Below are 14,671 nucleotides of genomic sequence, written 5' to 3'. Positions count from 1 at the left end.
CCTAAGTACCTTGCATTGATGCTCGATACGTAAATGAGTTTTTTCGAGTAAATCAAAACACCAGCGAATAAGGCCGCGGCTGGAGTTTCGGCTTTCAATCGGCTGATCGCAAACTTTGGGGATCCCACCGTCAAGTCCCTTTTGCTCTGTGGCCCGAAGGTTTGGACTGATGCTCGTAAATGTTTTGTCCAAGTACAGAGACGGGAGAAAATTGAGCTCGACACGTAGAGGAACCAATTGGCTGCAGGTTCTTTAAAAAACCATCATTCGATGCCTGGTAGTCAGTGCGTTTACCCCAGAATTGAATTTTGTCAGCGCTATTTACGGTGTCAATACTCGCTAGTGGTAAGAAACAGACCCGAAAGGAATCCCCGGTTTTGATTCGGGACAAATTAAAAATGCCCAAAATGGACAAAAGCGCCAGTTTGGCGTCGCAAAATCGCTCTTCAGTTTTGGCTGGGCAGGTTATTGATCCCGTGGTAGACGATAGGGAACAACTAGCCAGAAAAATAAAGGTGGCACCATTTACGTTCACTAAGCTGCGACGAGAGACAATAATCGCATTACTTCCTGAGCTGAAAATTGAAAAATTTTCAATTAAAATAATGTCGATTGAGTGCAGACTCGTACTTGAAGACATTGCAAATTATGAGAAAGTAATGGCGTACCACTAACTGCGACCTATTGAAATATTGCTATCAGAATTCTATGATATGCTCTTTCTTTCCTTCAGGTTTTGTCCAGTTCGCAAACGGGGTCGGCTCGTCGTGAGCGGTTTCACCATTTGGCTCTATCGAATGCCTGATCTGGGTGCAATGTCGCGGCTTTTAAATCCCCATCCAGCGTATCAAGCCCCCGTTGTTTCGGCCTACCTTTTGGTCGTTTATCATCGACTTAGATGTTCAGACCAATCGTATCAAGTGAATTTTAGTTAGCACGAATTGCGCGACCACACCATCGAGGACCCCTCCCTCGTAATTTTTCCATGATCGGTGTAACCCCATAACGATCGCGGATATCCTTATTTTGGATGCGATCAAAACGTGTCACGTCCAACGCAATGTTCCATTACCGCAAGGCGCCGTTCATTACCTTTTGTAGTCGGCCAACACTCAGAACCAGAGAGGGCAATAGGACGAACGACATTGCTGTAAATTTTAGATTTGAGACGTTCGTTGATACGCCGATCACAAAGAACAGTAGTTGTGGAAAGCCACTTCATCCTGGTTGCGTTAATGGGTGAAGCAATTTCATAACGCAGTTCTCCATTGGCTGATAGCGTCGACCCAAGGTATTTAAATCGCAATTGAAAAAACATCTAAAGGTAGAGTTGAAAATTGCATATTTGGAGATGAAAAAAATAAATCGAGAGGATCGAGCTCCAAATAAAAGTGCTTACATTCTCGATATAGAAACGGAAACAAAAATGAGTTCTCTCAATGGAACTTTTACTCCAACAAAAGGCATGTCCCACCCAGTGTAGAAGATGCCAAATGTATGGACATGGTTCCTCTCATTGTCATCTCACCATTAAATGTATGATCTGCAGCGGGGAGTACTACTACACCCAATGGGAGGTAAGCGATAAAGAGCCTAAACGCATTAAATGTGCAAATTGTGGGCTGAATCACATTGCCAACAACAAGGATTCCAAACAACGGAGCGATTATATACAAACAAAGCAGAAACTTACGCGATCGAGTGGTCGGCAAAAAAAGCCTTCCGCAGCGAAACAATTCGATGTTGCTGAAACTTGTTTTCCTAGTCTAGTTAATAAAAACACGCTTCACACTTCTTTTTACTGTCTGGTAAGGAAAATCATTCTTGCCTTTACATAGTCCCTGTCACTCTCACGCTCAATAGCCAAGCAAAAATGCCCAGGATGTTCCATTTCATCACTTTCCCGAATCTACACTCCTGCCTTTTCTTTTCCCTCTTCCTCCACCCCTAAACTTACATCTATTGTTACAAGTTTTGAGATTTTTTTGCTTTTAATTTTTCCAGCAGAGGTCAGTGAAAATCCGTTAGTTTGATTTTTTATGTAAAGCCTTAGAATAAGTTCACTGTTAAAGTTTCTGCAAGAAGACTCTACGCAGCGAATTCAACTCCCAGCGCATTATTCGAAATTTTATGGTGGGGAAAAGACATTGTGCATCTTCGATCGTCAACGGTAATTGCGGGAGGAAAATTCCGCGCATAAGGTCTGGTGTTAAGAAGTTTTTCGATTGTTTCATGATAGCTCAAAGAGAGTTTCGCGGAGTGGTTGATCTAAAAACAGAGCAAGAGGGAGGAGGGTCCACGTAGGAAGCAGATATACTTTCTGGGGATTTTCCTTTTTTTCCAGATCAGTCAGATTCATTAAACATTTCTACTACCATCGAGAAAAACTGTTTTCAAGATTTGGTAGACTAATCAATCTGGAGGTGATAATGAAAATAGTATGGGGGAATGTAGCTCATAAAAGTCATCAAATTAACAGCGCAACAACCGATATCTGGTCTAGGCATGCTTTAGATCTACCGCTTCGATATCCTTAAAAACTATCTGTGGTCCTGACCTACGAAATCAGGCAGGATCTGCCACATCCTTTTTTCCATTAAAAATTTTGCCCTTATAGACTTCCCGTTCCCCATATGAATTAACAAACCCGCCACGACAACAAATTGCGCTGGATTTATCCACAACCCTGGTATCGCTCATAAATTTCATCGTTATACTAAAGACCGAGGTCTCCGAGGAATACATGAGGACTGGCAAGATCATTGTCTTTCACAATAGGAGCTTTGACTATACTATGGTGGGACTTTTCGAGCGAAAAAGTTTTTGTAAGCTGAAATAGGCTCCCTTGGCTGCCAACAACCCTGCGCGGATTTCATCCTCGTAGCTGATTTTCGACCATAATAGGAAAAATTATCAATGGTCTCAACGTTGTAGTCTCCTATCTTTGTTACTCTCGTTTGACAGGTACTATTTGATACTACTGGTTTTCCCGTTTTTGGCGGTTGCGTTGCCACCATGTAATTCGTCTAGCTTTCACTGGTGTGCAGCCCAAGTTTTCGCGCTGCCTTCTCAATCTGGATGAACGCGGATTTTACATTGCGTGTTGCTCTTGCCATAATGTCAATATCGTCAGCACAGGCTAGTACATGGGTGGCCTTGAAGAGGATCGTGCCTCTCGCATTAACATTTGAATCGCGAATCACTTTTTCCAGGGCCAAGTTAAAGAAGACGCATAATAAGGCATCTCCTTCTTTTATACCGAATCTTATGTTAGGTGGTGTTTATCTGGCCTCGCATATTGCCAGCCTAGTTAGTCTTATCTGGTATCAAGTGGAAGCGAACTTCCAAATTCTTAACAAAAAAAAAATAAAAAAAAAACAGTTTCGCTGGGATACCAAATTCTTGCGTGGCCGCAAGGCGACCTTGAGGGCGATAAAAGAATGGTGCAACTGATGGCAATTTTCCAATAGTTTTCCCATCACTTGTAGCAAAGAGAGCAGAAAATATCTTATAGATAGTACTCAGTAACGTCGTACTTCTGTAATTGCTGCACTTCATGATATCGTCGGTTACCCGAATGGATTTATTGCAAGGCTATAGTGGATGATGCCTGCCCTTACATTTCAAAACACGGGAGTCTTGAGCAGCGAATGACCTGACAAAGAGAAAAACAGTAAGCAGTAAGTTTCTGGACCAAAATACTTCTGCAGGATCAAGGAGTTATCGGCCATGGCGCTCAGGAAGGAGGAGCAACCGTTCGAACAATAAAAAGAGTCTAAACTGTCATCGAGTGAGGTTGAGGATATGTGACAAAATTATTTTCAGATTCATTGATGAGACTTGTGATAGATATTGCCTATATGTCAATAATGTTCGGTATTTGTGTGGAGCAGTAAAATAAACCCAGCAGAATATCTATAATACTATCTTGAGAATGGCTAAAGTTGAAGTAGGTGATATCTCAAAAAGTTCGTCAGTTATAGGCCTCATCGATTTTAGTATACATAGTATAGCCATACGTTCTGTCAGTCAAACAAATCTTTATTTCTTTCAAAGTAGTAAACCAAGGGGAAACAGAGCTTTCAAACGAAAAAAAAAAAATTATTCAAAATGGCCGCCGCAAACAGCTATACAGGCCCGAAGTCTGTGAGGCCGTGCATCGATCGCTTCACGCACGGTATGAAGCAGCATTTCTCGAGCTGGACGAACGATGCTGGCCTTCAAACTCTCCAAATTAGTGTAAGTTCGATCGCAGACAATCTCCTCTCACTTAACACAAAGGCTGCAGTCCAGAGGCCTTCCAAAAATGAGTATCAATTACTTCATGATATGAGACGACCTAACATACCATGACAGAAGTCGGATGGTGATGAGGTTGGGCTTGCGGAGCAGTTTTTTTTTGGCTTCAAAACAAGTATGAGCATATACTCGATCATTTTGTCGGTTGAATTTTTCCTCGATGGTAAAATTGTTTCATCAGAAAATAAAATTTCTACGATATTTTTCATCGGGAAATCGTTGCAGAAGAGCAGCACACAGTTCGCCGTATTTACTTCAGTTTTGGCGTTAACATATGGCTTACGCACCGCCAGTACGCACCGACTTCTTCTCGTAAAATATGACTCATACTTCGAGTTGAAACGCCGATTTCCGTCAACATTTGTTTCTGCTTGTGGAGAGGATTGCGACAAACATGCTCACGCACTGCATGCACGACATTCAGGCGACGTACAGAGCTCGGGCGCCCCTCTCGCGGGCTGTCAGCTACATCAGCTGTTAGGCGGTATCGAGCTAATGTCCTAAAAACATATCGTTGGTTTACCAGCAGCTTTTTTTTTTAACAAACTATGAATCTTTTTCGGCATATTCCCTCATTGGTGCCACGCAATAATTGCGATTCTTTTTTCGTAGTTACCGAACGAACTTCATCGTGTTGTCGTTCCTGCGCTACTAAGCTTCAGAACCTGAAACTCCGACGGAAGTGGAGTATGGTTAGGTACTCTTCGTGTGCAGTGTTGCCAGTTTCGGCGGTCTAACATTTCTCGCTATACGCATCGACTGATGGAACTTATGGCTATACTATGTATATAGTTATGATACCCAGCCTTGTTGTAACCATCGAATGGACACATGGAACGGTGACGCCCAAAATAATGACAAAAAGCACGGGTTCAAATCTCATGCGCCTTTGTACTATTATCTGCAGTATTATTCATACAAGAGATACATAAATATTGAAGCAACGATTGGTATGGTCCTTACCGCCCAAGCAACTCTTCTCATCTATCTTCAAAATCAAAATGAAATATTTTTTATCTCAATCAGCTTTCATTCTGTAAATATTTGATGTCATTTCGGTTTCATTAGAAAACCTCCTTTATATGTTTTTCACGGAAAACATGGATTACTCCTATCAATGTAGTAAAACACCAAATCGGTGTTCCTATACAATAAATCACTTTCCTTAAAAACTTGCACATAAATTTCGCTTTCTCATAACAAGGCGTCGGTCACAGCAGATTATTTTATGGTCCCACATCCGACATGCAACACCGGTTCCAAAGGCAAGTCTATTACGATTATAATAGTCCAACTAATAATAATCAACTTTTACTTACAAATCCTCTTTGAAATGCAAATGAAAGTGGCATAAATAAAGCATGTGGGGCTGAGAAATTATGGATTTGTAAAAACCATAACAATTTTGTGGAAATGCCGGATATGCTAGGAAACGTGCATCCGCGGCAAACTGGATTAAAAGTGTAATGAAATCAATGAACTCAAGGGTATGCCATCAAATTCTTGTGCTTAGAAATCGATTATGCAGAGTTTTATGTAAGACGCCATCAGAAACGCTGATGACTGTGCATTGTTGGTTTATTAACAAGAGTCCCAACCACACCTCCGGTACCTGTACACATATGTACCGGTAATTCGTTGTCATCATCATTACCATTGTCGTCAGCGCTGCCAGCCCAGGTAAGTCGACTGGATTACCTGGAGAAACTGTGCAGAAGATAGACTGACATTCGTAGGTACTTATTAGAAATGCCAAGAGCCATAAGCCAGGCTAGTTCTCCGCGTGCACGTTTCGCTCCCGGCGGTGCTTGTTGGCCTCGCTCATTGTCAACCAGCAAACAATCAAATAAACCGGAATATAAATTGAAACAAAATCATGATCTGAATCTTTAATTCGCCATCGCCGTGGTAATGTCTGAATGAATGTCTGCAATATCTAAGAAGTATAGTATGTGACGGTGAACTTCGTTGGAAGTTTGGGCTGGCGTAGCGGAGCTGGCATACCGTGACATTCGGCCGTGGGAGGAAAACAAACCCCCCAGTACACCTATTGCACACCTAGCCACCTACCGGAGTAGAAGGAATGTGTGAAGTTGCAGGTCTTGGAATACTGATTTGCTCAACCACTTCAGGGCTGAGTAGAAATGAGTTCGAAATTTACATTTGACATTATTAAGAAATCGTGAATTCTTTCGTTGATTGAGCGAGCAGCTTCCATTTTAAGAATGAAGCTGGAAGGTATTTATATATACTCAGTGGTTTTACCTACTAGTATCTGGTGCAATGGTAGATGTACTCTCAGTGTTAGTAAAATTCTGCGAGACTTGTACTTAACACTCCTTTAAGTAAGGCGAGGGAACAGTGCACCAGCAAAGTCCAAGATCTGAACCAATGGTTCCTCATTTTATGGGTACCAGGTTCGCTAGGCAATAATTATCTCAGTTTGTCGTCTAGCGCATTCGTGTCACTTGGAAGTAATAGGTATATTGCTTCTGTCTTTCCTTGACTTATTTGCAATGTTAACCAAAGATGATGTTTCGACAGTTATTCGCGTTGACCCAGTCGCAATGCTCAGAAAGGAAGTTTTTCTCCTGAAATTCTTTCTTGCACTGTCGTGAGGTCTAACACTTATCATATGTTGACATACGGGTCCTTGACTAGCAAATGCCATTAACTCATTTGGTCTCCCGAACCGTTCAAGATAATGAAAGGCAATTCTTGTGTCCACTGAAAATTTTAAGATTACAGATTCTATCCATCATTCGAACGAACCTTAATGATGGTAAAATACCTTCAACTGTAATGATCAGGAATGATGCAGTTGATAAATGAAAGTGCGTAAGATGAGTACAACGACCATCGTATTCATTACAAATGGGAGACGTTAGGCTATAAAAGCAGGAGCTCACTATAATGGCCATATAGACTACAAACTCCGATATTGGATTGTTCAATAAAATCTCTCAGGACTTCGTACTTCATCCTACAAGCAATAGCCCTAACTGGGCACATTACCTTTTATTCCCTTAGTAAATGAGCTCTACATATGTCTTACACTCTCTTAACTGATGGGAAACTGTTTGCCGATCATCATCAAGAAGGCAGTATCGGGTCCGTAAAGGCTCCTAGCTCCTCGGTAATCCATACCAAAATTCGTAATCGGTCATGCTCTAGATTGGAATTCACACGAGACACTCCTAGTCGATAAGGGGGTCAAAATCAACCAAGAAATTTACCGCTGCAATATTTTGTAGACGGTGGTACTTCTTTCCGGTCGTCAATGGTTAACCGATGTGAATTGGACGTTGCAATAAGATTCAGGTCCGGGTCATAAGGTAGAAGTGACTTAGGATTGGTGCAAAGCCGATTTTCCAAATTGGTGCCTTAGTCACCAGATATCAGTCTCGTGGAATATAGTGAGTGATTGGTTTTGGTAAACGTCACAACACTTTGTAGTCGCTACACGCTACAGTAACCACTGTAACGGCAGTTGGACCAATTGTAGCCCGAAGGTCTGCCCTGACATCCCTGGAAAAAAAAATTTCTAAACCAGTCGAACCTGTTATTATCTAGTAGCTATATTATTCTTATTAATATTTGTTTTGTTGTATTACAGAAAAAAATTATCATTATCAACGGCGCAACAACCGGTATCCGGTCTAAGCCTGCCTTAATATGGAACTCCAGACATCTCGGTTTTGCGCCGAGGTCCACCAATTCGATATCCCTAAAAGCTGTCTGGCGTCCTGGGCTACGCCTCTTCTTTTTCTACTATAGATATTACCCTTATAGACTGGATCATCCTCATCCATACGGATTAAGTGAATCGCCCACCGTAACCTATTGAGCCGGATTTTATCATCAAACCATATTTGTCCTTTCTCTCCGATTGACCACTTCCTAAAATATCTGTGGCGACTGGCGCTATCTATTGGCATAACAAGATTACACGCCATACTTCGAAGGTTCGGAACGCTCCCTCCTACAGCGGTCCTTTCACCGCCATTGGGCAGCCTTCGACGTGCTGCTGTCTTCCTTGTTTTTAGACGAACTGCGAAGAGAGCCACGCGACGACCATCGACAACAACTTTTACCGACAGCGGAAGGAGACGACGACAGAAAACCGTCCCGAATACCGACGCATTGGTGCTGAAACCAACAATTCTTCCATGGACTAATCGCAGGGGCACTGCCACCGAGAACCGCTCCAAACATCAACTGATTAGTAAGTTCCTTTTGTAGAATTCGGCTTTGGTTGGATGACGTGGTCAGGACTCTACTAACCCCATGATTGTTTATTGTCGCCCCGAATCATGGTCTAAATAACTCTGGATTTACCAGGAAGGCACGCAGAGTCGGACTGAAAATAAACGCCAACAAAGCCAAGGTTCTCGGTTTGGTTGTTCATCGCACTTTTTTTATTTGTTCTTCCTATCTCAACATTAACATTAAGTTGGAGCGGTTCCTCTGTACTACCATATGGGTATATGCATCAAGAGCGACGACCAGTTTTACTCCAAAAGACCAAACTTTCATCAGTTCATGTCTGCCTCGTGCCATCGGGAAGTTTTTGTCTAATAAAATAACTATTGAAGTACGTGGTCAGTTGTTAAGAAAACAGAACTGACAATAGATGGCGGAATAGAAAGGACGACAACTCCATTCCCGGTTATGCCATGCAGTGGACTCGAATATCCCAAGATAGCCACCGAAAGGGTCGCCCCAGAATTATGAAAATCAACAACGATAGCTTGTGGTAGTGATTGACGCGTTATGTCATGTATAAGGGGTCTATGGCAATCATATATATATTGTGAGATGGGTCTTATTGCACATTTGTAGGAGCACAGTTAATAAGGTAGGTAGGTAAGGAAGGTAAGGTAACTGGGTCTTAACATCGAAGTTCCTTGGCCATATCGAACGGAAAACATCAACTGTGAAAGGGTTAGATACTCATGGCCAGTACAATAGGCCAACGCAGTCTGAGTGCCCAGAAGCTGTAGCTTCTCCCTCACCACACACGTGGATAGGTTATATCTTAAGAAAGGGTGACAGTAGTGAAGTTGACTATACCATACAAAATGGGTGCAATGGGTGCAATGGGTCTATTAAAGACTTGATTGCTAGAACTGCGGTTCTCCTTTAAGCAAGTGTTGTGCAATGAAATCCAGTATCTCAAAGTGGCCAACGCGTTAATGATGCGTCTGAGTGGCTGATCTGTTATGCCTCCTTCAGGGGATAATATTAACCATATTATATATACCCGTAGGACTGATATTAATTACTAATTTCTCTGGAATACTTCTTCGATGAAGGAAATAGGGTTTAATTGACACTGCGGAGAGCCTTCTCAAAATCAATGTGGATAGTGGGAAATCTGGTCTCCGTGCACTGCTTCACAATTTTCCGAGGGGTATGAATACCGTTAATGGAGAGAGCAAGTAGATTGCTTCCAATTGATTTAGCTATCGAAGTGTTCTTCGCTGCGCTCTAGGATTGTTTTAGCTATTATCTTTGCAACACAATGGATCCTACAAATCTACCTTCAATAGTTGCGTTTAAGGTAAATGGCCTTCGGAATTTTACCCATAATATCCTTCTTCTACTGCTTGGAAAAGATCCTCCATTTCTTGGATTTACGGCCAAGTAAAAGTAGAAACGCTACCGAGATTATCAATGCTACAGACAACAGTTTCTGGTGGGGTCTATATATTCCTGGCATGATGCTTTGCATGGTCGTGTACGAAGCAATCTTGTCAAATCACCCCCAAAAGGGGAGGGGGATTTTACCGTACTTTAAATAATATACAATTGCGCTGAAGTACCTCTACCAACTCTTGTGTTGCTCATTGTAGTGGGTGGCAAGCCTGTCTTTAACGTCTTTAAAGGGCCATCGAAAGGCTTGGAATCACTGACAAGTTCCTTTGTGATACGATACGCGGTAACAAAATCGTAAAAATTTGAGGTGGCGCTTGTCTTTCCAACCAATGAAATAGTGCCTTCCTGTCACATGCTAAGGAATTGTCAGAACCCACTTTGGTAGTCAGATCACCCATCACGACTCTCAATGTGACCTTTGGGGAGCTTCCCGAGCTTCGTGAAGTTGCCCATGGAAAACATCCTTCTTGTCTACATTGGAGATTTCAAATATGATGTTTCTTAACCTGCACCGAAATTCCATAGTCAAATTTCTGCTAGGAACTGGTTATCAGGGGACGTCCCAAGTCACCACCTAGCGTATCAAGCTATTGTTTTTTCGGTTGACCTCTTTGTCGTTTCCCTTCGACTTCGACACTTATGCTTATTATCATAGCAAGCCAGTTCTCGTCAGCGCAGATTGCATGTTCATAACATTGAAGACGACTTATCGAGTTTATCGGTCATGGAAGTCCTGATTTCGGATTTGATCATGGCGTGTTATGCCAGCGTTCCAAAACAACATCTTTGTATCCATTACCACGAAGTACATTTCATTATCTTTGAAAGTCAACCAGCACTCAGAACCACAGAGGGCAGATGACACTGCAGCAAATTTTCGATTTCTGGCTGTCATCGATCCGTGGATCTCAAAGAACACCAGTTGTAGAATGCCGCCTCCTCCAAGTTACGGCCATATTCTTCGGAAAGTGAAAACGGATCCAGAACAGGCAGACTTGGGCGAACGCAGAAAGGGGATCTGATGTTGGAACTAAATAAATTCATCGAGAAATCAGTAAACTGCTTTCGCGTTTAGGTAGAAAAGATGCTAGTTGAGCAAGCAGAAGTGAAAGCACGAAAGCGGAAAGAGAGGGAATGGATGACCGGCAAATTGCAGGCAGTGGCAAATTTACCGCATATAAAAAGCGATTTTATATTTTGGACTTAATACTTAAACTTGATACATATGAAGTGCTGCTCTCACAAACCATTCGGAATTTATCAAAATTACGGAACTTGAGGGGCTGGACATTGTTCTATCCAAAGTTGGACGCGTGCCCTCCTTTCAAGGCTTCAAGGCTCGATCATAGATCCAACTTACTTCAGTATGTCGTTGGCCAGAGGGACGGTTTAACGGGTTAGTGAATACTACACTACACTACAGTGATCACGAGTCCATCTTTTCTGTTTGGAAATGGAAGAGGGGACGATAGAATGCGTAACAGAAGTGGAAAAACAGGATAGGTGCCTGCTCCACTGGAGATTTCAAGAAGAAGACACATTCCGGAGCTCGAACAAAGTCCTGAAGTTGACAGCTAAAATTAGGCCACATGGTTTACAAGCACATTTAAATCGTATATGGTGGAGGGACTGTTTCCCTTTCAGGCGGAAATTAGTTCTGTTACCGAAGCCCAATAACCACATGGCACACTCTCTTCATATTAACTGTTTTCTAGACACTATGGGGAAAAGAGGGGTATACAACAAATAGCTTCCGTTCGTCGCAGCCAACGGGTGATCTATCAGATCAGTAGTATGGGTCTCGGCGAGCACGTTCTATGGTCGATGCAATCCAACTCCGCAGGCATCTCCTGTTGGTAAGTGCTGAGCGATGGGGACGCTTGATGTCGGGAGTACCAGTGAAATGGGGTAAATTAAGGGCATATTGGCTAAACTGGGTGCCTCTGGTTACTTAGCTCGAATAATCGAAACTTACATTTGGTACGACATGATCCAAACATAGTTACAAATGGTTTGTCTGGACCTGACAGAGGAAAAACAGATTACCAATCGTAGGAAAAACAATACTATCAAATACTGGTTATCACGAAGTTGCTTCAAAATCGATCCTTAGACACCAGAGGAAAATGACCCGTTCCTAGTTCATCCTGAAGGGGCACTTTGACTATGCGCGAGAAAAGATGACAAAGGCTTGTTCGTCTTGACCATGGATGATACCTAATATTGGGGAGGCCAAAATTTAGTCACCGGCTGCTTACCAAAGAAGGGGAGTTCGATAAACCCGCCAATCGCACTGAGGATATGCAGCGTATATAGGACAACATTGGATAAGACACCATGTGTCATCGCGGGAATGATTCTCTTAGACTTTCTAGCGAATGAGGACCACTGTCTCCATAAGAGGAGGAGGTCGAAATAAGCCGATGTGACTGCGGACTTCCGAAAAGCCACTAAGGGGAGCTATGCAGAATGTATTCAGATGTAAAATGTATCATTTAAATTGCTCGATCAGATTGATTAGCAGAATTACTGCAGATAGGAATAGTGTGATGATGTATGACTGCGTTTCTTGGTTTTCTTTCCTCCATACATTCAGAGTCGTTGGTAAAAGTCCTCAGAAAAAATGAAGAGGGAGGAAATTTTCATCTGCTCAGCTTCTAGGAACGATATTTGAAGTAAGGCAATAGCTTTTCCGACTCTGTTTTGGAGTCCATATTGTAAGGAAGAAAGTTCAATGCAGAATGGGAAGGTCATGCCAACCGTTGTAGAGAACACAGTTTGCTGTGAAAGTAAATACAATTCGTAGTTATAAAGAGTAACATTTTTACACTGGTCTATTTGACTTGGTAACCATAATCACACTTATATCATCCCTCTGAGGATATGCTACCGATCGAAACTTTAATTGTTACTAAAGAAGCAGAAAATTTCGCCAGCGTATTATGCCTGTACTTTCGTCAATAAATAATTTTACATAACTCGACATTTCTGCGTCTTCTTCCCCCAAAAGTCAATATGAATCCATCACTTTGTCAATATCAATAAAAATTCCGCGAAACAAGCAGGCACTAAACAGGTATTGTGTTTTCCATGGGATCCGGCGGCGACGATGATGAGGGCATTATCATAATCTCGTAATTAAATCAACTTATATAATACCATTTTCATCGGGCGAACTGGTCGATGTGTATCTTTTTCCCTCAAAAATTTCACTTTCCACATAATTATCCAAGTGAGGCTGCCGCCGACATAAAGGAGGCGATGGCTAGTCGGATGGCTGCTAATGACCGAACATTCTTCATAATGCGATGGCTAATCAAAACAATCTTTTACGAGAAAAATAACAATTTCTCCAGATCCACGAGTATCGGGGAACTATCTGGCCATCGAGTGGTGATAGCGTTACGTTTTTAAAGGTGATAAAAACACATCAATCATGCACACACTTTTTTGCATCATTCTCCATGTCTTGATCATTTTGTGATGTTGTAATAAAATTATAGATGAGGTCGATATTAATTTTCAATCGAAGAGAAAAAATGTCAGATGAAAAGGAAAGTCCAAAAAAATTACCATGAGCGGTGGCGAACAGACTAATTACTGTGAAAAGTAATCCAATAACGAGTGCACGGTTTTTCCGCTGTTGTACACCTTCGGTGCACATCTTGGATAATCGAGCGCTAATCACCAACTATCTCCGAAAATACCCACTAATCTCTGCTAATTATTGAACAAATATCACTTGAAACCGGATAGATTTAATGAAACTCGCGTAAGATACTCCACGCTTTCGATTTCTTCGTTCTTGGAGATAAGTATCTACGAGTAAGTATCTACGAGTAAAACTTGGTCGATGGTACGTCTTGGATTGATCTCGAATTTCGCGAAAGACTTCTTCGGATCACACAACACCAACGACTGATCAGGCCAGCTTGCTGCGATCACATTCAGTGAAATTCGTATCTGCAATCGTGGCACTTGGCTTACCTTTACGTACCACAGAACGCACCTCTACCAACAGGTATACCATAGGTCCACTGAGCTTATGCAGATTTATCACTTGAAGCAGTGGTTGGTAAGCTTTTCTTGGAGTCCACGATAGTGGTGTCTGGAGTGGAGCATTCAGAAAGCCGTACAGATTTTTTGATTCACATTAGAGATTAGCTGTGACTAGATTTTTAAAGATTTTAGCAGCTGCAATTTTAAGGTTTTGTCTGTCCGTTTTTTTTAGGAGGTGGAAATCTTTAAAGACACTAAAACCACCACCGACCCTTTCCCGAGCGTTCCCAACGCTCTTGCCATCTACTTACATATCTCTGCGATAAAGGGGATACAGACTTCGCATTGTATATGTTCGTCATCTCATCTGCCAAGATGTCAATGGGCATCATGCCGAGATGGCGAATGTTGCATCATCTGAGATAGTCCTGCATACCCTTAGGACTGTTCTTCTGAAAACTGCACTCAGTTTATTAGTGTTAAATGTGACCTGCAATGCCTTTCCGGAACGGAGCTTTGTGGAACACCCGTAGAGACAATGTACTCCTGGGGTCCATCATCAGTGTTATACCAAAGCCTCCATTCTTGTCAATGGCTGTTGGCAATAGCTACAAGATAGCGCGGGAATACCAATCTTCGCCAGAGATCCCGTATTGGGTTCCAATTGGCCGACTTGAATGAATTTCTCATATCTAGAGTCACCACAACCCAATAT

General features: G+C 42.2%; 1 protein-coding gene across 1 annotated transcript in view; it reads right to left on the bottom strand.

Annotated features, from left to right (window-relative positions):
* The window catches only part of LOC119657160 (chitin deacetylase 1), a 94,554-nt gene extending 80,657 nt beyond the window's left edge, over positions 1-13,897 (bottom strand). Inside the window, exon 1 of the mRNA XM_038063941.1 lies at positions 13,531-13,897. Within this exon, the coding sequence (XP_037919869.1) occupies positions 13,531-13,621 (91 nt within the window). The 5' untranslated portion in view covers positions 13,622-13,897. The remainder of the gene's footprint in view (positions 1-13,530) is intronic.
* Between the last annotated feature and the right edge of the window lie 774 nt (positions 13,898-14,671).

Source organism: Hermetia illucens, chromosome 5 (genome assembly GCF_905115235.1).
Source record: "Hermetia illucens chromosome 5, iHerIll2.2.curated.20191125, whole genome shotgun sequence".
NCBI lineage: Eukaryota > Metazoa > Arthropoda > Insecta > Diptera > Stratiomyidae > Hermetia > Hermetia illucens.
This window is presented reverse-complemented; position numbering and strand designations above follow the sequence as displayed.